At 57.6% G+C, this 24,481-nt stretch overlaps 10 protein-coding genes across 10 annotated transcripts, besides 17 other annotated features; 4 read left to right on the forward strand and 6 right to left on the reverse strand.

The window, feature by feature from the left end:
• Positions 1–327: 327 nt before the first annotated feature.
• Positions 328–1,581, reverse strand: EKO05_0002045 (uncharacterized protein; the record flags this gene model as incomplete). The annotated part of the gene is made up of 1 exon (XM_038946849.1): positions 328–1,581. The coding sequence occupies one exon, from the start codon at positions 1,579–1,581 to the stop codon at positions 328–330; it is 1,254 nt and encodes a 417-aa protein (XP_038795508.1).
• A 437-nt stretch (positions 1,582–2,018) lies between these two features.
• EKO05_0002046 (DNA helicase) lies at positions 2,019–3,038 on the forward strand (the record flags this gene model as incomplete). Its single annotated transcript, XM_038946850.1, has 1 exon — positions 2,019–3,038. The coding sequence occupies one exon, from the start codon at positions 2,019–2,021 to the stop codon at positions 3,036–3,038; it is 1,020 nt and encodes a 339-aa protein (XP_038795509.1).
• Positions 2,335–2,364: a tandem repeat.
• A 671-nt stretch (positions 3,039–3,709) lies between the features above and the next one.
• Positions 3,710–3,735: a tandem repeat.
• Positions 3,736–4,161: 426 nt separating this feature from the next.
• On the forward strand, positions 4,162–5,895 carry EKO05_0002047 (uncharacterized protein; the record flags this gene model as incomplete). Its single annotated transcript, XM_038946851.1, has 1 exon — positions 4,162–5,895. One exon carries the CDS (start codon positions 4,162–4,164, stop codon positions 5,893–5,895), a length of 1,734 nt encoding a protein of 577 aa, XP_038795510.1.
• Positions 5,896–6,159: 264 nt separating this feature from the next.
• EKO05_0002048 (atp4 subunit B of the stator stalk of mitochondrial F1F0 ATP synthase) lies at positions 6,160–7,273 on the reverse strand (the record flags this gene model as incomplete). Its single annotated transcript, XM_059635822.1, has 4 exons — positions 6,160–6,182; positions 6,231–6,453; positions 6,538–6,989; positions 7,243–7,273. The coding sequence occupies 4 exons, from the start codon at positions 7,271–7,273 to the stop codon at positions 6,160–6,162; spliced, it is 729 nt and encodes a 242-aa protein (XP_059491805.1).
• Positions 6,229–6,265: a tandem repeat.
• Positions 7,011–7,186: a tandem repeat.
• A 193-nt stretch (positions 7,274–7,466) lies between the features above and the next one.
• On the forward strand, positions 7,467–9,165 carry EKO05_0002049 (Maturation and nuclear export of 40S ribosomal subunits interacting protein; the record flags this gene model as incomplete). Its single annotated transcript, XM_038942310.1, has 2 exons — positions 7,467–8,981; positions 9,028–9,165. 2 exons carry the CDS (start codon positions 7,467–7,469, stop codon positions 9,163–9,165), a joined length of 1,653 nt encoding a protein of 550 aa, XP_038795512.1.
• An 82-nt stretch (positions 9,166–9,247) lies between these two features.
• EKO05_0002050 (uncharacterized protein) lies at positions 9,248–10,375 on the reverse strand (the record flags this gene model as incomplete). Its single annotated transcript, XM_038942392.1, has 2 exons — positions 9,248–10,193; positions 10,245–10,375. 2 exons carry the CDS (start codon positions 10,373–10,375, stop codon positions 9,248–9,250), a joined length of 1,077 nt encoding a protein of 358 aa, XP_038795513.1.
• Positions 10,376–10,688: 313 nt separating this feature from the next.
• On the forward strand, positions 10,689–12,010 carry EKO05_0002051 (uncharacterized protein; the record flags this gene model as incomplete). The annotated part of the gene is made up of 2 exons (XM_038942246.1): positions 10,689–11,631; positions 11,697–12,010. 2 exons carry the CDS (start codon positions 10,689–10,691, stop codon positions 12,008–12,010), a joined length of 1,257 nt encoding a protein of 418 aa, XP_038795514.1.
• Positions 12,011–12,361: 351 nt separating this feature from the next.
• Positions 12,362–12,413: a tandem repeat.
• Positions 12,414–13,119: 706 nt separating this feature from the next.
• On the reverse strand, positions 13,120–13,686 carry EKO05_0002052 (uncharacterized protein; the record flags this gene model as incomplete). The annotated part of the gene is made up of 2 exons (XM_038942337.2): positions 13,120–13,409; positions 13,464–13,686. 2 exons carry the CDS (start codon positions 13,684–13,686, stop codon positions 13,120–13,122), a joined length of 513 nt encoding a protein of 170 aa, XP_038795515.2.
• Positions 13,687–13,703: 17 nt separating this feature from the next.
• Positions 13,704–13,730: a tandem repeat.
• A 42-nt stretch (positions 13,731–13,772) lies between these two features.
• Positions 13,773–13,800: a tandem repeat.
• Positions 13,801–13,913: 113 nt separating this feature from the next.
• Positions 13,914–13,951: a tandem repeat.
• A 298-nt stretch (positions 13,952–14,249) lies between these two features.
• Positions 14,250–14,285: a tandem repeat.
• A 677-nt stretch (positions 14,286–14,962) lies between these two features.
• Positions 14,963–14,988: a tandem repeat.
• A 145-nt stretch (positions 14,989–15,133) lies between these two features.
• Positions 15,134–15,215: a tandem repeat.
• Positions 15,216–15,275: 60 nt separating this feature from the next.
• Positions 15,276–15,319: a tandem repeat.
• Positions 15,320–15,342: a tandem repeat.
• Positions 15,343–15,351: a tandem repeat.
• A 161-nt stretch (positions 15,352–15,512) lies between these two features.
• On the reverse strand, positions 15,513–17,620 carry EKO05_0002053 (uncharacterized protein; the record flags this gene model as incomplete). The annotated part of the gene is made up of 2 exons (XM_038942332.1): positions 15,513–17,172; positions 17,256–17,620. 2 exons carry the CDS (start codon positions 17,618–17,620, stop codon positions 15,513–15,515), a joined length of 2,025 nt encoding a protein of 674 aa, XP_038795516.1.
• Positions 17,223–17,241: a tandem repeat.
• Positions 17,621–19,556: 1,936 nt separating the features above from the next.
• Positions 19,557–22,745, reverse strand: EKO05_0002054 (uncharacterized protein; the record flags this gene model as incomplete). Its single annotated transcript, XM_038946852.1, has 1 exon — positions 19,557–22,745. The coding sequence occupies one exon, from the start codon at positions 22,743–22,745 to the stop codon at positions 19,557–19,559; it is 3,189 nt and encodes a 1,062-aa protein (XP_038795517.1).
• Positions 20,808–20,849: a tandem repeat.
• A 1,300-nt stretch (positions 22,746–24,045) lies between the features above and the next one.
• Positions 24,046–24,071: a tandem repeat.
• The last annotated feature ends 410 nt before the right edge of the window (positions 24,072–24,481 follow it).

A 24,481-nucleotide genomic window follows, 5' to 3' on the forward strand; every position in this document is an offset into this window, starting at 1 on the left:
TCTTCCTCATTTCATCTCCATCTTCGTTCCATCTTCATCTTCATTCATTGATCGTGTCTTCATCTTCATTCATTGATCGTGTCTTCATCTTCATTCATTGATCGTGTCTTCATCTTCATTCATTGATCGTGTCTTCATCTTCATTCATTGATCGTGTCTTCATCTTCATTCATTGATCGTGTCTTCATCTTCATCTCATTCATTCATCGTGTCTTCATCTTGGTCATTCCCTTACTTTGCACTGCTGAAGCAGACCATGTATGGTCGCTGGGCATGATTCCCCTCCACTTCAACCTTCCCCACTTGAACCTTCTCTGTCTAGACACCTCAAGCCACGGCTTGCGCCGCGTAAAACTCCGGATACTGGTTCTGGATCATCGTCGTCACCTTCTCCACCTCCTCGGCAAGACCCATGACGTTGGCATCCCACTTCCTCAACTCTTTCCCCACCACGCGCTCGGCGTGCCCCGTCTTGCGCTCCCCGCTGGCCTCGCCCTCGAAGAAGATCAGCCGGTCAATCTGGTCAATGTGGCCTGAAAGGCGACCCTGCTCCAGCATCTTGGCCGCGTACTCCTCCGCCTTCTCCGCCTCGATGCCCAGCAGCTCGCCCAGCTGGTCGAAGCCAATGTTGTTGTACAGCTTCGACGCTCCCAGCAGGTTGTGCTCGAGCACAGCCTTGTCGAGCACGGTCGATCCGTCGGCCGTCTTGGCCAGCTGGTGCGGTGCCAGTTTGGTCGCAAACGCCTTGATCTCTGCAGGCGAGAGCAGCCGGTCCAGGAAGATCTTCTCGAGAATCGGGTAGTCGTCCAGCGAGCTCGCCCGCTCGTCCTTGTACAGCTTCGCCAGCATCTTGCCGCGCTGAGGGCCGGCCGGCGCCAGCACGGTGCAGATGATGGCAGCGCCCAACGCCTGCACACGGTCGTCCTCCTCCACCATTGACTCCTGGCTCATGGCATAGTATGCGCCCGCTGCGTCGAGGAAGGATCGCTGGGCGTCGTAGATCCGAGCCTGGCTGAGCTGGAAGTGCATCCGTGTTTCCTTGTCTTGGACGTTGAAGATGATGTTCTTGACCTTGTTCAGGTGCGAAAAGGCACTGGTTGGGTCGTCCTCTTCCAGGTAGCATCGCACAATCCGCACCCACACTCTTGCTTTGTCGTCTGCTGTGATGGACTTCTGCGTCGACTCCAGGTTGATGGACGCGAGCGTCTGCGCCGATCTTCTGTAATCCTCATTCTGCTCGTACGCGTCCGCCAGCGCCTCTTTGATGGAGGTGTCCTGCTCCTCGTACTGCCCAGCGCCCTTGGACTGCAGCAGCGAGGCAACCTGCTCGCCAACCTCGATCTTCACGTCCGGGTCCTTTACATTGCGGAAGGCGTCAACGAAAGCAGCAAGCAGCGGTCGCAGCTGGACTATGCCTATCGAGTCGTCGAGGAGGGTGCGGGCGTATGCGTTGAGGTTTTCGGTGAGGTTCTCCGACGACGCAGTAATCTGCTGGAGAGTAGACGTGTACTGAGACGGCTTGTTGCTCGTCGAGGCGGACTGAAGGTGCTCGAGCGCGGAGGCGACTGCTTGGGAAGCCATGTCCGCGGGAGTGAGCGCACAGCTCCGACTGTCGATGGTCTGTGGCGATGTTGAGCTTGAGCCTGGGTGTAGTACAGCCGAGCAGACCGGTAGACGGCGAGAATATGGGACCGCAAGAATGAAATTGTGTTCCAGTACCTAGCAACAACGTGGATGCAAGTGCAAGGCAGCATTGTGGGGGTGGGGTGGGGTGGGGTGGGAGCTATGACCTGCTTGCTTGGCGGCCGTCGCGCTACCCGGCGATCGGTGAATGCGGCTCTTTCAACCTTGGCCCATTCACACTACACACCCAGCTCACGACATCGACGTCCCTCGCTATTCCAAACGCTCACTACAGATCGCGCAACACCCCACACAGCCTTCGCAGACCGGACCGAAGACGTGCCCCGATCGCGCAGCAGGCGGCAGCCCGTCATCGACTGTACTCTCGCGCAAAGATGAATGGAATCAAGCAGGACCCAGATGCGGGCACGCCGATCCAGTACATGGACGACGAGTTCTTCGAGGACACCGGGGAGATGACGATGCCACAGCCAGACACCAAGACTGACGTCTGGCTAACGCGCATTCCCGACTGGCTGTATGACGCCGTGTCCAAGTGGGACGACCTTGCTGAAGGCAACGACAACGACCAGATACAGATTGGCGAGGTGCTTGGATTCAACACAACGTCGGGCATCGACCAGAACAAGCCCATGCGACTCTTCTTCAACGACCGGTGGCGCGCCAAGTCGAAGCTGCCGACCTCTTTCGAGATACAGCCAACACAGACATCAGACACAGTCCTCGGGAACACGTACGTTTTCACCGAGAAAGACCTCCCGGGCTACAAGCCCACCGGGTTCGGCCAGGGCTTCCGAGGCGGGCCGGGAAGCTACGGCACACAAGACCCCAAGGCGCGCATACAGAAGCGCGGCAAGTACAGAAAGGCGATTCCTAAGCAGACTGCCCTGATCGGCCACGCAACTCGCCAGTACACCGCAAACCCTCTGCAGACACAAGAATACCGGGACTTTGATGCGCAGCGCATCAAGCAGGCCATCCAGGGCTCCTACATGGAGACTGTCATCATCAAGGATCCTGGTGTCGCCAACTACAACAGCGTCCAGAGCAGATTCACATCCTTCATCAAGCCCACGACAAAGGCCAAGTCGCAGCAGAACAAGGCCGCGCGTATCTCCCACCGCGAGCTGCTGGATATGCTACACACCCTGTTCGACGAGTACGAGTACTGGTCGATGAAAGCGCTCAAGACACGGACAAAGCAGCCCGAGCAGTTCCTCAAGGAGGTCCTCCCCGAGCTGGCCCATCTCGTCAAATCAGGCTCTTTCGCCAGCCACTGGCAGCGACAGCAGCATTTCAATGTAGGACGGACGCTCGCCAACCAGCAGTCATCAATGGCACCCGATGTCGGCGGCGACGACTCCGAGGACGAGGAGATGGAGGATGTAGTCTGAACTTTACGCAACCCATACGCGGATTTGTCTTCAGCCGCATAGCAAGTCTGGCAGGCGTGTCGCAGCCCCACCGCTACGACTACCGATGATTTTTGTACATTGCATGCATGTTCGTAGACTAGGCGTTTGGTTCGCTCTTTGTATACCCATTAATACCATCGAACAACTACCATCGCCGATGATTGTTCTGCCATTATCCTCTCACCTAGAACAAAACACCCACAACAACAAAGCGTCCTAACAAGTAGTTTCCCACTCGCAGTCGTACAAACCCTTGTCCTAGCTCTTTCCCTCGTGCATTGCAGAAGAGCATGTTTGTACACTACACGTTTGCTTCCGTCTCCAGAAACCCATGAACCAACCAACAGCTATCCTTGCAGAAGTGCCTACCCGCAAGAGATTCCATTTTCCGGTGCGGAGACCACAGGAAGAGAGGCATGCACTGCATGGTGTGGAGGAAAGAGCACCGAGACCAGCGCACATCCTACCAGTGTCCTCCATCTCATCCAAAGCGAAACACCTGTAAGCACAAAGCGGCTAGACGGGTGATTCGACAGCCGCAGGCCTCTATTCACGCTATGGAGGCACGTCTGCTCGAACGACAGGGAAGCTTGGATGCAGCTCTTGTGCCGAGTTGGCTTCGTACAGGCTTTGAGTGGGCGATGGATGTGTTTTTTTTTTTTTTTTTTTTTTTTTTATCTTCCTACGAACCTACATCAACACAGGAGGTTACAGCTTCTGAAGCTTTCCTAAGGAGAGCGAGTATACAATAGCATCAACCCCCTTTTGCTTTCGTCTACTCTTCAAAAGCAATGCGCGAGCTGCATGTCCCTTCCACGCAGTATGAACGCACGGCAGGACGTCTCGGGACGCTAGTGGCCGCGGCTCGAGCAGCACATTGGTTTGCCCCGGGCGAGCCTAGTGCGTGCAACCGCACCGCACTCGTCGTCATCGGCTCGCCAGCTGCAGCGACGGTGATTGACGCGACGTGGTTGTATCTGCATGTCTCCTGCGTTTACACTAGCGCTGTTCCCGCACGAATGGGGATCGAGCAGGTAACTGTGCTGTATCTGATTTAGTTGCTTTCTTCCTGTTCTCTACTTTCTTTTCTTCCCCAACGTCCATGGCGACATCATCCAAGCAGAAAGAGCAGACACACTGGCTAGATCGCTACGCCGCAGGTTTCCACACCTGGATGACCTGCGTCGGTAGAGATGGACAGACGGCATTCCAGCGCCCGCTCGGGCTAGTCGAGACGTCCTTCGACTCGGACGGCGCGTACTACGGCGGGCGGGCAGACATGACCGGAACCCTGAGCTGCGAAGTGCGCCACGTGCTGTCTGCACACGACTTCCGCCGCAGGGTCGCCGCCGCGTGGGCTTGTCTGCGGCTGCGGCATGTGTTGCTGTTGAGCCGGCGGTGCGAGGATGGCGGGCTGCGGTGCTTCCGGGTCGATGTGCCGCGGAGTGTGGAGGAGGCGGTGCGGGATGTCGAGGAGAGTACGACGTGGGTGGGTGAGTGGTATGGGGAGGTTGACGAGTGCGAGTTGCACGAACACGCGCTGAACGTGGCGCGCGTTGTCGAGCCGGAAGAGTGTCTGTCTAAACTGCTTGTCTTGCCGCTGCAAAGACTGCCGGGGGGGAAGACGTATCAGCTGCGCTTCCTGATTGTCATGGCGCACCAGATTTCCGACGGGCTGAGCGCGTATGGGTGGTTTAAGGATTTCATCCGCATTCTGAATCTGCCGGCTGTCGCCATGGAAGAGGAGATCAAGGCGTGTCTGCACCCTGATGCAGTGCGGGCGAGACTTCCGCCAGCGCAGGAAGATCTCTATCCTCGGATCCTAGGGAACAAGGCTCGCCAGCGCTGGATATGGGCGATTATCCGCGTGCTGCGACACGTCAAGAAGACGCCCCCGCCGACGTTCCCCAACCCTCTGTACCGCGCACACCGCCTGTCAGAACCCGTCGCGCTGGAGCCAATCTACTCGAAACTGTTCTCGTACCGTGGGGACAACATGCCACCGCTCTCCACAGGCCACCTGACCGCGACGCTCTCCCCCGCCGCCTCAGCCCGCCTCATCACGCTCTGCCGCGCCGCCAAGCTGAGCATAGGAGCCGGCTGCTTCGCGCTGGCCGGCCTCGCAATGATGGACACGCACGCCGCGCAGCATCTCGACCCCAGCACGCCACCCACCCAGATCCCCGCAATGACAGCCTCCTTCCCCCTAAACCCCCGCGCCTTCTTCGCCGACCCCCCACCCGCCGAAAGCTGCATGCTAGCCTTCTCCGACGGCATCGTGCTGCCCTTCCTCCCGGCCACCTTGCCCATAGAACCGCGCTTCCGCCTCGCAGCCCGCACCGCGAACCGCGAGCTGCGCGCGTACCAAAAGCGACTGCGCACCACGGGCGGCGGGCGCGTGAGTGCGGGGCTCGACCGCCACAGTCCCGCGCGCCTGCTGGCTGCCGGGTACGTGAGCCAGATTGAGCGCGGGGGTAGTAAACTGCCGGCGGACCGGCGCAGGGGGTTTGCGAGTCCGCAGGGGCAGCTGCAGGCTAGTGGGGGGTTTGCGGCGACGTGTGGTGTCAGTTCTGTGGGGAGTCTGAAGGGGTATTTCAGGCCTGGAGAGTATGATTTGGCGGACGAGACTAAAGACTTCGTGGTCGATTATAGGGGGTTGAGGATGGGTGTTCGAGCGCGGGATGGCGAGTTCTTGGTCGGTAGCTCGACGGACGCAGAGGGCCGGGTGGGGTTTGGCGTCAGCTATGATATGAATGCGATTGATCGAAAGACGGCGGAGAGGTGGGCTGAGACCATTACCGGGTTGTTGGAGAAGCGTGGTGGGTCGAGGCTGTAGACGTCTGTCGCATCGCTTGAGTTTAGGGTATCAGTGTGGAAGAACAACTCTTTTTGGCTGTTCAAGCATCTTGCTCAAACACTGTCAAAGAACAAGCACAGTGGATGCTGCGTCGAGCTTTCTGCATTCACATCACTAGAATACGCGACAAGACGACGGACAAAACAGATCGATTCGGCTGTTCTCCAAGCCTAGGGTAGTCTTATTGAACCAGTTGACTATTGCACAGATTTATGTAACACGGACTTGTCTAAGGTAGGTCGCTTATGCCTTCTGGGCGACGATGCCTGGGTTCTGTCAGTGGGACTACAAGCAAAAGGGTGCGGGGTTCATACGCTCAACGTCGACGATGGACTGGTCGAGGATCGACTTGAGCGTCTTGGGGCTCTCGAGCTCCTTCTCGATCTTGGCGATGATGGACTCGGCGAGCTCGCGCTGCTGCCTCTGCTTGACCTGGCCCTCGTAGCGGACCCACGAGTCGAGGACGGTCTTGGCCTCGTGCGCGATGGCGGTCTTCTGCTCGAGCTCGAACGCCTGGGCCTCGAGCTTGGCGGTCTCCTGCGTGGTGTTAGCCAAGCCACAGTCGCAAGGCCCTTGGCTCTCCCGTATGTGTCCATGCGGGTGTCATGTGGGTGTGGGTACCTTGGAGACCTCGAAGAGGGTCTTGGTGATGTCGATGACGCCGCCGAGGTCCTGGACGCTCTCGATGCGCTGCTGGACGGCCTTGGTGTGGTCGGCGCGAGCAGAGTTGAGGATGCCCGAGATCTTGTCGACCTGCTGCTGGGCGTACTCGGACCAGGCGGGGCCAGCGTACTTGCCGACAGCCCAGAAGATGGTCAGCAGCGAGAGGGCGACGATGGACTCCTCGTTGACGACGTAGAGCTCGTTGCTGATGGCGGCGACGGACAGACCCGCGCCGGCGGACAGGACCGCGGCCTTGGTGAGGGGGCTGTTGCCGGGGACGGGGATGGCCTCCATGATGCTCTGGGCCTTCTTCTTGGGGTCCTCCTGCGAGGACTGGAAGCGGGCCTGAGCGTGGGCGGCGAGCGATGGCACGGTGCGGAGAGGGAGGGCAGGGCGGAGACGGGCGGCGCCTGTGCGGAGTGAGCATGCGAGTGAGGGTGAGGGTGAGGTGAGGTGAGGTAGGTGAGGTAGGTAAGGTAGGTGAAGTGAGGTGAGGTGAGGTGAGGTGAGGTGAGGTGAGGTGAGGTGAGGTGAGGTGAGGTGAGGTGAGGTGAGGTGAGGTAAGGTGAGGTGAGGTGAGGTGAGGTGAGGTGAGGGTGAGGTGAGGGTGAAGGGGCTAGGGGGCCAATGGCATCAGAGTGGCATCGGCGGGCTGCGACGTACCGACCGCGCTCCTTGCGAGACGAGAAGCCATTGCTGCGGATGAAGAGTGGGGAGGGTCGAGGTGGTGACGGTCGACTGCAAGCTTCTTCCGACGTGAGGTTGAGGTCGCGAGCCACGGGGGCTAGCCGCATTGGGGCAGAACTTTTTCGTGCAGCCCTCCACCACCGTCGCGACGCCAGCGATACTCGACGACACCGACAATCCACGCCCACCGCAAACACGACATGCCGGGCACCAAGCTCGCCGCCGCCTCGGGCGTCAAGCGCAAGAGAGACCCGGCCAAAGCCGAGCGCCGCGAAGCAAAGTCCAAGAAGCGCCAGAAGTCGCCCACCACCACCAACGGCGACGACGACGTCCAGGCCGAGATCCTGCAGCTCGAAGCCCAGATCCTCGAGTCGCGCCGCCACTACAACAACATCGCGACTCTGCTGCAGCGCTGCACCACCTCACACGACGGCGGCGACGATGCGCCTGTCCTCGCTGCCGTCGCCCTCTGCAGGGTCTTCTCGCGTCTGCTGGCCGCCGGCGACATGGCCAAGAGCAAGGGCATGGGCGAGGCAGAGGCGCTGGTCGTGTCCTGGCTGAAGGAGCGCTACCGTGACTTCCTCGACGCCCTCGCCCAGCACTTCCTGCCCAGCGACAGCCCCGCCAAGCAGTCCGTCGCCCTCACCCTGCTCATGCGCCTGGTCAAGGAAGAGTCCAAGGCCACCAAAGACTACAGCCTCAAGAACGGCCCCCTCTCCCGCCTCATCGAGGCGCTCCTGTTCCTGCCCGACGGCGACGCCAGCCGAGAAGAGTTTGCCGACAAGTACTTCAAACACTTCGACGACGTGCGCTTCCACACCTTCAAGACCATCAAGAACGTGCTCGCCACCGACCTCGACGACGCAGAGAAGCAGACCGCCGCCTCCAACAGCCTGTCTCTGCTGCTGTCGCTCGACACCGTGCCGCAGTCGAAAGACGACATCAATAACTACCACACCGACTCGCAGTCCAAGAGCTCGAGACCGACGCTGCAGGCCTACAAGGTGCAGGCACAAGAGGCGTGGTTGGCGACGATGCGCGCTGGACTCACCAAAGACCAGCGCAAGTCCATCCTGACCACATTCTCCTACCAAATCGCCCCGTGGTTCCAGCAGCCCGAGATGCTCATGGACTTCTTGACCGACTCGTACGATGTGGGCGGCGCGACCTCGCTGCTCGCCCTGTCCGGACTCTACTACCTCATCTCGGAGAAAAACCTCGACTACCCGTCCTTCTACCTCAAACTCTACTCTTTGCTGGACGAGGGCCTACTTCACTCCAAACACCGATCACGCTTCTTCAGGCTGCTGGACACTTTCATGTCCTCGACACATTTGCCGGCTGCACTTGTCGCCAGTTTCATCAAGCGTCTCTCACGCTTAGCGCTGCACGGCCCGCCTGCCGGTGTGGTCATTGTCATCCCCTGGGTCTACAACATGTTCAAGCGCCACCCCGCCTGCACGTTCATGATGCATCGTGAGGTCCGCGACGACGCGTTGAAGGAGAAGCTGGAACAGGAAGGCATGGACGATCCATTCGACATGAGCGAACTGGATCCCATGGAGACAAACGCCATCGACAGCAGCGTCTGGGAGCTCGAAGCACTGCAATCACACTACCACCCCAACGTTGCAACATTAGCGAAGATCATCTCAGAGCAGTTCACAAAACGCTCGTACAACCTGGAAGACTTTCTCGATCATTCCTACACAGCTGTAAGTGCCCTCGCTCATCTGTCGTCACTCATACTAACTTGTGTAGCTCCTCGACACCGAGCTGGACAGAGACCTCAAGAAAGACCCAGAAGTCGAATTCGAGATACCCAAGCGCATCTTCACCGCCGAAGAAGGCCTGAACCCATTGGGCCAGCTGCTCACACAAGTCATAGAAGCGAGATAGACATTACGTAGTATATACAAGCGGCACAGTCCCATCTATCCAACACCATCAACTCCATGACTGAAAGCAGCGCCTCACACCCCTACTTTCCAAACGGCTTCATCGCATACGTTATCCAATACTGCACATACGTATGAATACTCAGGTCTCTGACTTCCCTCTTCGCATCCGCGAGCGTGTTCTGCAGATCCTCTGGCCTGCCACCGAGCACCTGCGTGTAACCCCTCAACATGTACGCTTCAAACCCGCCGTCCAGAATCATAACCTGCTCCATCCTGCCCACCGTCCTCAGCCGCTTCGACCGTGGCCAGGGCCCCATGGGCAGCTTGTACACTTGATCATGCACACTCGTGAAGCCCGCGTCTCGCATCTGCGACGCCCATTGCTTGGGCGCATCGAGCGGTGCGCCCATCTTCTCCGCAATCTCGAAGTAGAGGCGTCCAGACTCGACGTAGCCGCTGTTGGCGGGGATGCTATCGTCGTCGGACAGCGCGCCGGGGATCGTGCTGCACAGCTGGATCCAGCCTCCGGGCTTGAGGTGCGTGTACGCCTGGCTCAGCAGGCGGGGCCAGTCGCGCACCGCAGTCATCAGGTCGCGGCCGTGGATCAAGTCAAAGTGCGCTGCCCGGTACTGCCAGTCTTCCTCGACGTCGTCGATTTCAAACGTGCAGTTGGGCGGTACGAATGGGGGTTGCGTGGCAGCAATGTCCACGCCCAGCACTTCAGCAGAGGGGTATTTGTCGGCCATGTCCATGGCCCAGATGCCCGTCCCCGTGCCGAGATCGAGGATCCGGCTGTTTCCGCTGTTCAGCTGGCCTTCGGGGATGGGAGCGACAAAGAGTCGCTCCCTGAGCAGGAGGTGGTATTTGTGGTGCTGCAGGTCATTTCGATCCAGCTCTTTCTCATCAATGGGCATGCCGTATGCATGTTTGCCGTAGGAGGGATACAAGCGGCCTTCGATTTCGACGCCACGCCGTACTTCTGAAAGAATCGATGACAGGAATGAAGAGGCATCGGAATCAGCGTATCTGGGATGGTTGTGAGCCTAAAACTCTGCGAGAGGCACTGCTGCAACCCACCCTTCATCCGTGTCGGTCGAAGCCTCGTCGGTGTCAGTCTGGGGCTGGATAACGTGACGTGCGTCATTGTCCTGATCGACTCCAGAATCAAATCCCGACAGACTGGTTCCCGCCTCGTGATGGACCTGCATGTTGGCGGCGCAGCTCCTTTTGCAGCAAGAGTGGGCAGCAGAAGCTATTGCAAGGTTTGTCTCCCACAGCGCAGCAGTAGCAGCTTCTTGTCACACCTCGCGCATCCTTCGCTGACGCGCCAGCTTTGCCGACGCACACGCTAATGGCTCCTTGCGGATCCTGCGAGGCCTTGCCGTGAGGTCCCCCCCACATCTTAACCCGCAACGTTGCGGTCCCTGACCCCTTGACTTGAATCGCGCAGAGGCTATCAGAGGAAGATCAAGGAACTGCATGAATCAGGCACAAGTGTTTCATTGGAAAGAATCTCTCAATATGGCGACCGGTTCACCACCCTCACAAACAACCCTCGACATCCTTGGCGAGATCACGTCGCTTGGCGATGGCCTCAAGAGCGGGTCGCAGGGCGCAAGAGAGGGTCTTCTATCCGCAGCGTCGCGGTTGATAGCAGAGCTTCAGCACCCGACCGAAAATGCATTGCAGCTCCTCTGGGCGCAACCCACGCACCTAGCCGTGATACGCATGGCGGTAGAGATCAAACTATTCCAAGCCATGGAATCCACGCCCGCGACAGGCGAGAGCAGCGCCTCGATCGCAGCGCGCTGCACACCAGAGGGCGCCGTGGACCCCGTGGACCCCGTCCTCGTAGCGCGTATGCTACGCCATCTCGCGGCTATGTCGACAGTGCGCGAACTGGGCCCGGACGTCTTCGCGCCCTCGCCCACGTCGCGCGCCTTCGCGAGCGACAAGTACCAGGACACGATTCTGTATATCGTCGATAACTTCCAGCCCGCGCTCGACGCCGGGCCCAGCTACTTCCGCGCGAATGCATTTCAGACGCCCAACTCGAGCGTCGATGCTCCGTTCCAGCATGCCTTCAACTGCAAGGGGACGCACTACTTCGAGTACTTCGACAGGGTGGATCGCGAGATGGGCAGGCGGTTTGCGAGCATGATGGATGTGTGGAGTATGGGGCGGCAGAGGTGGTTTGACGCCGACTACTATCCGGTCGCTGAGCGACTAATCGCCGGCGCCGAGACGACCGCGAGTGGCGAGGATAGCAGTGAAGAGAAGACGTTCCTGGTCGACATCGGCGGCGGAACAGGCCACGACATCAAAGGCCTACGCGCCGCCTTCGGCGACCAAATCCCAGGGAAACTGATCCTACAAGACCGCCCCGAGGTCATCGACCTCGCGGCCGTAGATGCCGGCGACGAGAAAATGGCACACGATTTCCTCACCGAGCAGCCCATCAAAGGTAGCGAGAGCTGAAACACCAAGCCCCCTTCACCAAGACATCGATGCTAACCCAACTCTTCCCAGCCGCACGCGCCTACTTCCTACACAGCATAATCCAAGACTGGCCCGACAGCACCAACGCGCAAATCCTGCGCTCCTTGATCCCCGCCATGAAGCGCGGCTACTCGAAGCTGCTCATCAACGACTTCGTGCTGCCCAACGCGGGTGCGCACTGGAGCCAGACGGCGCTGGACTGGGAGCTGATGGCGTCGCTGGGGGCGCGGCATCGCACTGTTGCCGAGCACGCGGCGCTGTACGAGGGGGTTGGGTTGAGGATTGCCGGGGTTTGGAAGCATCCGCGGGGGTTGGATGCGCTGGTTGAGTTGGAGTTGGCATAGCTGGTGAGGTGACGAGATGATGAGGTGATGAGATGGTGAGGTGACGAGATGGTGAAGTGACGAGATGAAATGAGACAATGAGACGAGATGAAATGAGACAATGAGACGAGATGAAATGAGACAATGAGACGAGATGAAATGAGACAATGAGACGAGATGAAATGAGACAATGAGACGAGATGAAATGAGACAATGAGACGAGATGAAATGAGACAATGAGACGAGATGAAATGAGACAATGAGACGAGATGAAATGAGACAATGAGACGAGATAAAACACACACACCCATATACTTACTGCACGGCAATAAAAAAAAGTTACACTTATCAAACACCAGTCAGTCAACAGTCCTCTCCATCTCCTCTCCTCTCTCCATCTGTCTCCCCGTCTCCCGTCTCCCGTGAAATTGATTTGTGAAAAGTCATGACTATCTGCTTGCATTTGCACCTGCCTAGCGCACGTTGGCCATGCGCGGGTTCCTAACTTGTTTGGTTCTCGGCGCGTCTCCGGTTGGTGGACTACTGTGTAGTGGTTGCGAGGCTAATGCAAGCCTTCATGCAGGCCTCCCGAAGGCGTCGCCGACGATGAGAAGAACGTTTGGAGAGGACAGAACAGAACAGGATGAAATGAAATGAAATGACGAGAACATGTGCGTGGTTTCACGGCGGCTGGCTGTCATGAAACGCAGTGCATCATGTTTGGCGTGGGAGTGCATGGGTCAGAACCGATTCTCATCACTGGCCAAATCACACCACGAGTGCACAACAACCATGCGAAGCACCTCACGGCGCCGAGTCTGTATTTGTTCAAGACTGTCTATACACGACTGCCACGGCATCCGTAGACGTAAGCGTATTAGCGGATCCATGTAGTCATTACCCCCATCCAGCGCCAATCCGTGTAAAGCTAGAACCCATTATTATCCGCCATGCAATCAATGCTCCAGCTTTTTGAAAATAGCCGACCATGCAACAAGCGGTTGAAGGAGATTATATGTCGAAGAGCGTGGTCGTTAAAAGGGCAGTGCGACGCCGGCCGAGCGCTAGCAAGTCACATGCCGCTGTATCATGAGAATGGAAAACGTGTCGCGACAAAGGGTGTCATGCGCTTATGCGAACAAGGCAGCGCCCATAGCGAAGACGACACCGCCGATGGAGGCCATCTTGGCCGCAGCAGCGCCGGTAGACTCGGGGACACCAGACGAGGTACCGCTGGCGCCTCCAGACGAGGCAGTGGAGGCAGGGCTGGAGGCGGTGCCGGAAGCTGCGCCGCTGCTGGGCTTGGCGGAGCTGGCAATGGGAACACTGGTGTTGCCGGCAGGGGGAGCGACCGAAGTGACCAGCGTGGGGACGACAACGGGGACGGAGCTGACGCCAGCAGGTGCTGAAGAGGGAGCGACTGGCGCCATGTTAGAGATCAGGTCATGATGCATACTGCGGTGGCTGGACTTACCAGGGGAGGGCAGGGGGACGGGCGTGACCGAATACTCAGCAGCGGAGGTGGAGACGGCGGGGGCAGATGAAGCCACAGCAGATGAAGCCACAGGAGCAGAAACTACAGGCGCAGTGGCAGTAGCAGGAGGCGCCTGGATCTGACCATCGCTGATCTGGGAGATGGGCTGGACCTGGGCGGCGACGGCGGCAGCCAGGGCAACGACGGAGATGGCGAAACGCATGTTGGCGGTTGGAGTGTGTGGTGGTGGTGGTGGTGGTGGTGGTGATGGGAGTGAGATAGAGATGACACCGGTCGAGATGAAGCGGGTGGACTGGAGATGGAATGGATGGACTGGGTGAAGAGAAGAGAAGCAGGCAGGGTGGGCAGGAATGCAGTCTATTTATTGACAGCAGGAGCGCGGCTGCTGGCTGGGCTGGCGAGCTGGTTTCACTGCCTCCCTTCCCGCCTCAGCGAATGCAGCGAGTGCAGCGAATGCAGCGAATGCACCCAACGAATGCACGCACGTCCCACCGTTGTCAAGATCAAGACAGGGAAGCGACAAGCATCTGGCCAAGGAACGGCGGCGCTATCCTGGAAGGAGTTGTCATTGAGCACATCGCCGGCGAAAGCCTGCCTGGCGGCATCTCTGCAACCAGCCTCCAGGCGTGGCAGGAAAGGGCTCATCGTGTCACCATGACCTGCAGCGGTGTGGTGTACGTACGCCCGCAGCCTCGAGACCGCATGTACCACGGGCGACAGCGTTGGCGGCAGTGAGGAAACAGAGAAGAGCGTTGGCAAGCGAAGGCGCCAGCACCAGCGCCAGCGCCACACGGGCACAGCGGGCACAGCGGGCACCGAGGGCAGCCATCCAATCCACTGTACTCCGTATAGCGTGGTAAATACCCACTGCTGTCATGCGTTCCCACAGCACGCAGGCTGGTTATGTCAGCTGTTATCAGCTGGAGAAAAGCTCGATGACGTACCGGTCTTACGCAGGGTAGCGGATGGTGGCTTGAAGTGCTTAGTCTTGCTGGCCATTCAGTACACACGGCATTCAGTACACACGGGACAACGGGATATCCGACTAGATTACCCGCACAAAACCAGCCTACGTCCCGCGCACGCCAGGGGCGAGCCAATCACACGCCCGAGCACGATAAGCCGCGCAACCACCCCAGCGATCGTCCACACTGCTGCCTGGAGATCTCAGCGTTGCGCCATCTTCTTGCTTGCTTGCCAACCGGCTTGCGTGCATCCTCAGCCCTTTGTTTCATGCCGCACACGCCTCACCTCCCTCACCCAGCCTCGTTTTTACACCCGTCTCCCCACCAACCAGCGTCATGACACACCCGCGATGCGCCCTTGCTGGGGGACTGGCACACAAGCGAGCGAGCGAAAATCCCTGCGTTGTCCAGAAAAAAGAATATCGCTTGCACCAACAGACCAGCCAACCACCCATAATCCAACACCACACAATCCAACTCGCTTCCCAGCTTCCCACTACCCAACTCCCCGGACTTTCCTTTCCTTTCCTTTCCTTTCCCTGCTGTGCCCATCTGGCTCCCTGCCGTCATGCATGCCATCCGCGCTTGGATCTGTCTGGACCAGACCGTGCCGTGCTCTGGGCTGCGTTTTCGAGCCCGCTGCTGCTGTGCATCCGTTGAGAGGCGGGGGCCAGCTTCCACGGCTGCATGTGCGTTTGCTGCTTGCGTTTGGCTGTCGCTGGTAGGGTCCGTGTGCGTGTGGGTGTGGGTGTGTGTGTGTGTAGTGGCGGCGCCGAGTGTGCGAGGTTGATTGCTGAGGCGTGCGTGACTTGGTTACTTGCTCGACTCTGCTTTGCTTCTTTTCCTTCTTCTTTTGCTTTCGTCCTCTCCTTTTTTTTTTTTTTTTTTTTTTTCTCTCTCCTATATCGATTCCAAAGTCGGGTTCAAGCAATTGTGTTCACGGAAACAAAGCAGGCGCGGGTGTATGTGTGTGTGCGAAGAATATTCTTATTAATCTAGTCATGTGGTATCTTTTCCTAGTACGCCGAAACAAGGCTGCAAGCCCAACCAAACCAGTCTTACATTACTTTTCGCGCGTAATCTCGTCGCTGGCGCCAGAGTCGCTGCCGTCGGCGTGCTTCTCCGCCGGCTGCAGCAGCCCGGAGCTAGTCTGGCCGTTGCCGTCTGTGGTGCGCTTGAAGTAGTTGTGGATCTCCGAGTCGAAGTGGTCGTCTTGCTCGGCTTCCTCCCAGCCCTTCTTCTCGGAGAAGTTGTGCTGCTGGCGCTCGACCCACTCGGCGCGCATCTCCTTGATCTTCTCGTCGTAGTCCAGCTTGGCGTCGTAGCCCTTGTGCTGTCCGCGCATGCGCTCCCACCACGAAAGGTGCTTCCAGTGGATCGCGATGCCGTGGTAGTCGTGCTCGCGGCCGGCGCGGATGCAGGCCCAGCGGCGCTCCTGCTCCTTGAGATCGAGGCCGGTCGTGTCCGGCAGGAACACCCACGTCAGGAGAGCGCCGACGAGACCGAACCAGGGCACAAAGTAGAACTTGGTCTGCGTGTCGATGTAGTTGTACAGGATCGAGGCGAGCAGCGCTCCAGCCTTACCAGCAGCAGCCGAGAATCCGTGGGCGGTGGCACGCACAGGCGTCGGGAACACCTCGGCGGCGACCAGGAAGGAGACAGAGTTGGGTCCAAACTGGTTGAAGAAGGACGACAGGAAGTACATGGCCTGGAAAGCGTGGATGTTCTCGGAACGAGTGAAGAACTCAAAGTTGAACGCGGGGACGATGAAGAGGATGAAATCGGCCATGAAACCGATGATCATCATCCACTTGCGTCCGTACAGCTTGTTGTCAATCATCAAGGACGCGAGGTAGTATCCGGCCAGCGAGACACCGACGTTGATCAGGTTGTACAGCCAACCGACCATGACCGAGTTGTTGCCAGGAGTGATGACCTTGATGAACTCGTGCTGGAAGAGCTTGTTGCCGTAGAAGAAGACATCGTTGGCGAACCAGGTGCCGGCGGTAGCCACCAGGCGAGGCCCGAAGTAGCTAAAGGTCAGCTTCAGCGAAGCAACATCGTATCCGGTAACGTGTGCCTTCTTCTTGGCGAGCTGCAGCTGCTTGGACGCAGACTTCATCTTGAAGTAACGGAAGTAGACGAGCCAAAGCGTGCCGACGGCGGGGATGGCGAAAGAGACGCGGTAGGTCCACTGGGTGACGGTCTTTGAGTAGGGAGGTGCGGATCCAGAGTGGAAGATCAGGAGCAGGAGGATCAGAATGACTTGGTTGAAGAACTGACCCCAGCCCTGCATCAGGAAAGCACCAGTGACCTTGCGACCACGGTGCAGACGGTCCTCTTTTGTCGAGACCTTGCCGGAGCCAACAGCGTTCTCCATACCAGCGGTAGCAGTCATGGGGTACTCACCACCAACACCGATACCGTAGAAGAACAGCGACCAGACGTAGCAGATGACCCACCCGTTCTGGGTGACGCCCCAGGCGGCAGTGAGCATGAGAAGACCGACGAACATGATGACAGCATCCTGGATGAGACCGTGACGGCGGCCCAGCCAGTCACCAATCACACCGACGAGGATTTGGCCGACAATGATACCGCAGATCTCAAGGTAGTCAACAGCTTGCGTCCAGATTTCATTGCAAATATCGAATGTCGACCAGCACGCTGGAAAGGCAGCCTGCAGCAGAGGCCTGATGTTGCCGATGGAGAAGAGAACGTAGCTACGATGAATCAGTACACAAGCACGAGGGCAAACACGAAAAGTAAGGGGAAAAAAAAAGAAAAAAAAAGGGTAGGTACTCACCCCTCGAGACCAAGACCAGCACCAGGGATCACGTAGTTCCTGAAGTAGGCACTGAAAGGGCTGAGAGGGTCCTTCTTGAACATTTGCCACAGCTCACGGAACTCTCGCTTGTACTCTTCCTTGTCCACGTTGGTGACAAACTTGATGCGCTTGCCAATGGGCATGTCGGCCCAGTACGTGCCGGTTGCATCGTAGAGATCGTCAGGGTGGAGGAGAGCGTGGAAAATGTCGGCCTCGTTGGAAGTCATGTCGGCTCGAATGTCCACGTCCTGGGTAGCGGTGTGGTGACCGGTCATGTTCGGCCCGTGGGGAGCAGCGACCCCATAGTCGCGGATCGAGTTTTCCTCGCTGTGTGTAGTAGCCATTATGGCTGTTGGCAGCTGCGGTGCAGGTGCTGTGGTGTAGGTATACTAGCCCAGATGCAGGGGAGAGGTTGAAAGTCTGGTGTCAGGGTCTTCAATTGCTCTTATATGCACGAATTTTGCCCTGGTGGAGGTGGTCGAAAAATGCAAGCCAATGGTGACTTGGTTGTGGTCCGAGCCTAGTCTGGCCGATGACGTTGGCTCTAGAGAGACGCTCTGATATCAACGATGAGGCCCGTAGCACGGGTTGCTTTTGTGATATCCCAAGTACAGTGGTGCAATGCAGCACGTTGTCCGCGATTGCTTCTGACTGGTTGTGAGGATCACAGGGGCTAACAGCAGATGCTGGGAATAATGCCGGGGATTCCGCTGGTGCGTCGAATCGACAGAGCCAGCGTGCAATAGTGCAGATGGCCGACGTCAATGCCAAATGCCGATATCAGAGTGCAGCGTGGATGCACCCGGTTGCTGAGAGGCAGGCAATGAAGAGGTGCTGGAAGGCCACGGGGTAGGGCGCGGCAGGTAGGACAAAGGCACAGATGCACAACAGGTGCGAACGCTCAGTGCGAGGAGGCTGAAGAGCGGTAGCAGCTCCTTGGATAGCTTATATACGGGTACCAGTCTCTTGAGAAAATTTCTAGTGTCCCCACGGTCGCGTCCGGCGGGCTCGTTGGAATCGGAAGTTCAAGCAACCCCGGCGCGGCCAATGCGGTAGTTGCTCGCGTGCCCCATCTAATCGACCGCTTTGGGCCGCGGTCTGCGTCCTGACAGGGCGAAATCAGTGCTGCTGGATGCGCCTGGCTCTGCGACGCTCCACCTGCCAGGCTAAGCGTGCTGGAGCTGCTGCCGAAGCCCTGCTTCCCCAGAATCGCATGCCCGCAGCTCTTCACGACGTGCTCGACGTCCGGCTTCGAGGACCAAGGCTACGCCCAGCAGAGGCAAGCACTCCCAAGCCGAAAGCTTCGCAGGGCGTGGCGCCCTTGGGCTGCGCGGCACAGCAGGATGAGGACGGCCGCCGTCGACGCATCTGGCGGCGAAGGCTCTTCGAGCATGAAGCTGGCGCTGGCCAATCACGGCACGGAGCGCCAAAACGTGCTGTGTTCGCTCGCTGAGAGGCCAGAGCCAAGGCCCGCAAAGGAGCCGCATCCTGGTCCGCGCGCATCGATCCTCGCCTGACGACCTCAACGTGCTCCCCCGACGCGCTGCGAAGTCAGATCGCGCAGCCTGTCTCGGGTGTGTCGGAGGCTGCGTGGTGATCGTGGTCGCAACGACATGAATCTACAAGCAATGGATCGTGGCTGCCTGCAAAGACGCGCACAGCAAGCCCTGCGACGACAGAGTCAAGTGTGATGCCAGCATCTCTGGCTGAATGGACCCTGGGTCTCCACTTGTCTCTGCCGCACCTGTTCTGAAAGACCCCTGGGGCAAGCAGCGGAGGCGGGAACAAGGAGGTGGGTCGTTGGGAGGAGCGTCCGTCGGAGCAAGCCGTGAGGGTGGCGAGCCGGGCACATGGCTACAAAAAGCAAGGTCGATGGGCTCGTGGCCGCTGGGTCTTCTGTGCTCTGCTCGGACACGTCCCAGCCTCGAGCTGTTCTGCTCAGTTGAGCCTTGTGAACACTGCTGCTCATCCACGGCGTCACTCCCCAGCCCAGCTAGGGTCAGCTTGATATCGCTGTGCGTTTGATGTTGATATTAGGTATGTGCTCTGTGGGTAACACGATAGTACAGGGATCCATCCATCCAGCGGTCCTTGTCCATCTACGCTAGTGGTGTCAGGCCAGGTCCGTTCGTCGACACGACACGAACAAGCAAAGACAGGCAAGGCCACTCAGTGACACACAGCACGCCGCCAATTGGCAACCGTACACCCAACGCTATGCAGAGCTCCACCAACCCCAAGGCAAAATGCTCGTCAAATGGAAACTACAGGCTGGACACCTCAGTCCAGCCAATTTTGATACTTGCACGCGCATCCTCCAGACCCTCCATCTATGGGTCCACTTACATTCGGACGGCCTTGGGTGCCGTTGACGAGATTGCCTCCGAATGCACGATCTTCAAACTGGAAGGAGCGCTTCGAAGCCTCGTTCTTGATGCTACCGTCGTCCTCCATCTGGTAGCAGTAGAGGTTCTTCTTCGCCGCATTACCGCCATGACGGTCAATCGTGACAGTAACCGGGTAGGGAAAGGTCCCTGGGCGCAAGAGGTCGCTCGACCCGCTCTGCGTAGAGTTTTGCAGAAGTGGCTTGCTCGCTTGGCTGCGCGTCCAGATCTGAACGAGGAAACGCGTCTCGGAGAACGTGCATCGGAGCGTGGCAGCCTCTTCCGTGCTGCCGCCGTCGGTGTCTGCAGGATTGCCACCACGATTGGTTCCGTTGATTTGTTTCAGGAAGATCGTTCGGTCGTAATACGTGTAGAAGCCGTAGTGCTCGTTCTCTTTCCCTCGGTTGTACAACCGGAGCGGTTGCCCGGATGGGAAGGGAAGCAAGTTGGCTGGCGCGGCAGTTCCATCTGGGTTGAGCACCGGTGCAGGGATGGCTGCAGTGATGTTCGTGGGATCACTGCCAGCTCGCTTCGTAAGACGAGACGCAGTAGCTTGTGGCTCTTTGAACGACACGGACAAGGGCGTGTCTTCGCCATCAAAAGGCGCGTTGTTTGCGTCTGTCGTCTCTCCCAGAAACACCATATCATCACGGCTTGGCGGCGCAGGAGATGGCGAGGGCACTGAGCGAGCGCTCAAGAAGCGTGAGCGAATGAATGCACCAACGGAGACTGCGTTCGCTGCTCGCTTCTTGCTCTGCGTTGTCGAAGGCGTTGCTGCGCTACTGTTGTCGAACGTGATTTCAATCTCAAAGTTGGGTTGGTCAGGCTTGTTGGGCTTTACTGAGTCTTGCAGCTCTTTGGGAAGCGCGCAGCTCCACAGAGTAGTGGGGGCGACACATCCGCTCTGCTCCTCAACTGCCTCAGGTTGAGCAATCGTCAAGACCCCTGTAGGAATGGGAGGATAGTTCGTCAAGGTCAACCACTCGGAGGTCGACGAAGTTGATTCACCACCTGATTGGGTTGCGATGGGTGTGGTCTGAGTCGTGCCGTCCTTCTTCCTCGAGAAGACAACAATGATAGGAATGAGAATCGCAAGCAAGACGACCAGAAAAAGGCAGCAACCGCAGCACCAGAAGAAACAACCACGCTTCTTCTTCTTCTTCTTTTCTTCGGGCTTCTCTTGTTGCTTTCGCTTCAGACACGGTAACACTGTCTCCATGTCGAACACCTTTCGATGCTTCTTCTGTCGTTTCAAGTCAGGCGTGGAGGCTTGTGAGCTCGATCGGTTTCTGTCGTCGTAGCTGAAACGAGACGCTTTCTGAGCAGAAGTTGGAGGCGGTGCAAACGTAGGCAGGTGAGGGGAGGGGCTATTGGACCTGGATGCATATGACCCCACGCCCTGCAAACGCGGCGCTGGCCAGGATGTGTGGCTCTGTTGCATCGCTGGCTGTGAGTTTGTGTTCAGAAGCTGAACGTTGACATCTGGTCGTCGATCTTGTAACTCAATGTTGATATTGATGGGTCGTGGTGGCTCTTCTACTTGACGAGGCATCAGAACTGTTGCCATAGCTGCTGTCGCAACAACAGGAGTTGCAGACATTGTTGATGGTGCCGAGGTCACGTTGCGATCCGGAGTCGCTGCCGTTCGTTGTTGATTTCCCTGCGCAACAGTTGTATAGGTCGCTTGCAGAGGAACTTCTTCCATTACCGTATTCGGAGAGATGTATCGAGATGTCACATGGTCTTCGACCGGCATAGGTACTGCTATAGGTAGCGCATCTCGGGAAGGCGGATCGTTTGCCAGAGGAGACTTCTCCATCGTTGTCCAGCTACCAGTAGGCAAACTTGCAGGCGACCCTTTACTCATGCTGTATTGGACAGGTAGATTTGGTACGTCAGGTGTCTTTGGCCCATAATGATCACCCTTGGGCCATGTGGCAGTCAACGGTGTTGTAACAAACGGTGTTGTGATGACGTTCCACCATCCTTGCGATCGTCGTGGAGTGGGCAGAAGAGACGTATCGACAGTCAACGACGTCTCAATCGTCCTCTCACACAAAGGCGTCTCATCCTCCTCGAAAAAGGTGTCGCTTGACATAACACGATCTTTGCGTTGCACACTGTCATTGTACTCCTCGAAAGCTGTCCCGTTGGAGCCGAGCGTGCCATTTCCGTTATGCGTTGGTGGTTCTGGGGCAGGCAGAACGTTCGTAGGGGCGCCTGACGATCCGACCATACCGAGTGGAAGGGCAGGAACGGGGGGTATGTTGTGATCCATGAAATGAGTATTGAACGTGTTGCGGGAATACACACTGGTTGTATAGTCTGATGCGGTGTAAGGTGTGTCCGGTGACCAGACCGATTGCATTGGCATAGCAGGAGTGATGATGATGCTGGGTGTGACCAGAGTGATGTCGCTTCCTGATCGCTGGCGAGCGCCTTGATACGGACTAAAATCAGAAGCACTGTCTGTAGGGATAGTGATACCAATGGGTATAGGCCGGTCCCAAGGGGATATTTCGTTCCATGTACCAGTGCCTGGAGCTGGAGCCAGTGAATCAGCAGTGTGAGGCTCATGATCGATGCTCGGGAGCCTGCGATGTGAAGTATTGGGCTGAGGAGTGCCTTTCGTGATCCCTAACCCTTTGAATTTGGTTGATGAGCGTCCGACGCTGAACCAGCTTTGCTTTCTGGCCAATCTGTTGCCGTGCAACTCATCCTCAGGAAACACCTGATGTGGCGCATCGCCCTTGTGTCTTGTAAAGCTCGTATCTAGTCTTGCCTGTCTCTCCAGGAGCTCTCGCCGCCTACTCTTCTGTCGAGATACACGCGATGTGAACGATCTGGAGCTCCGTCTGCTGGCGGTTCTTCGCGAAGATGTCAAGGCATCGCTGTCCCACTCTTCCTTCTCTTGAGTCGCCCTAGGTAAAGCAAATGTGCCATCAAAATGTCCGTTCATATGTATAACTATCTGGTCGTCGCGGTCTTTGCGTTGTGTGGAACGGTCGAAATCTGAGTTGGTGGGTCTTGCTGCTCTCGCGAGTGACTGTGACGATGGCTGTGTGCCGAAGATGGTTGTGTTCATGTCGATTTACGCAGAATGTTTCGTAGGGTTCGATCGTGATAGTAAATTATGAACAAAGCATTGCAGTCGCCGTGAATCTAACGATGAGACAGGTCTTCGTAAATCTGAATCTTTCTTTTCGCGAGGGTCATACGCGAGACTTCAAGAAATCGAACAATGGAGACAATAGGTAGAGAACGTGAAAGTGAAGGTGAGTGACGACGGTCTGAAAGAAACAAGACAAAAGAACGAAAAGGAAGCTCGCCTACAGACACGACATGTAGGCCCCCAGATCTTCTTGAACTACCTGAGCGCACAGGCTACTCTATTGCATGTCAGTGGTATCCTTACACAGTCCTCTGCCTCGTCCTCTAATTTGTCAGAAGCGCCAGCTACGCTGGCCTGGACAAGCTTCCGTTCGCCCCAGCAACAGTCGACAGTGAGCGGCGAATGAATGTGATTGGACGCAATCACCCAAATCGGGCTCGCGGGGGGCGCCATCTTCCAGGCGTGAGGCTTAATAACCGCCCAAGATTCGCTGGAAGTAGAATTGTACCACACGAAGCAAGATTTGAGACGCTCCAGAGACGGACCTGGACGCTGTGGCAGGTAAAATGAGGGGGAGCCAGTGAGGTGCGAGAACGAAGCAGCTGTAAGCGCCCACCATCGCAGAGCCGCCAACGGTTGGACGGCGCCCCGCTCAAGCGTGTAACCCTTTCTAGCCATCGACATTCTTTCTGCGACATTCAGTTCCGATACATCCAGGTCGCGTGCTTGCTATGAAAAGCTGTTAAGACAAAGTTGTGTTATGGTACCTATATGCCGATTGACAATGGCTGCTTAGACTCCACCGGCAGCAGCACCCACGTGGAAGAGGAGCAGAGTTGGGTGAGGAAGCACGTTGTACGGTGCATTGAACATGGCTTATTGTGGCCGGCGCGATGGTCATGGCTGGGTGTCGAACAAGTTGAAGAGGGTCGATGGTGTGAAGCAGAAGCCGGTGACCATTTTGAGTATTGGGCTGCCACATGAGCGGGTAGTGCACTGACAGCTGGGACGCACAAATGTGCGAGCGAGGTATGGCGAGGTGACCCAGAGACTGTTGGGGACAGCTCAAGGGATGGACGTACAGCGACACCTGGAGACGACCGCAGCTCCCTAGCTGAACGGTTCGTCTGTGCTGGTTTGGCCGCCGCGTGGTCGCTGAGAGCAGCTACAGCTAGCTACAGCTGGGTAACACGTGCTAAAGATCTTAGCTCACATCACCGCAGACCATTTTCCTGCTGCATCTGCCCTGGGAGATTCAGAACCAGATCGGCCATGGTGGTGGTGGTGGTGGTGGTGGTGATGATGATGATGTCCCAAGGGGCAAGCATGTGGTGGAGCCCGCGTGCTAGTCAGGGCGTCCCAATGATTCGAAGCTTGCCAAGCACGACTCAAGACGGTAAATTATCTATCGCAAGGCGCTCCTTTTCGACTGCAGGCATTCGCTCTTTGCATGCAGCTGCCCCGTGTCATTGTGCCTTTGCCTCTCGATCGCCTGCGAGGAGAGCTGTCTTCCCACGTTGCACTGCAGATCTCGCTCCCTTCCCGCTGCAGGTGCGACCGCCTCGCTTTGACGTTGGCAAACCTTCAGTGCGCAGCCAGCTGTCCTCATCGCGATTAACGCGCCTTGCTTTTTGCCGCGCATTGCTTATCGCTCCACGTTGGTTACAGCTCGACAGCACTGCGGTCAGAGGCTACGCGCAATCGGTCCC

The sequence above is a fragment of the Ascochyta rabiei genome, chromosome 3, assembly GCF_004011695.2.
Source record: "Ascochyta rabiei chromosome 3, complete sequence".
NCBI lineage: Eukaryota > Fungi > Ascomycota > Dothideomycetes > Pleosporales > Didymellaceae > Ascochyta > Ascochyta rabiei.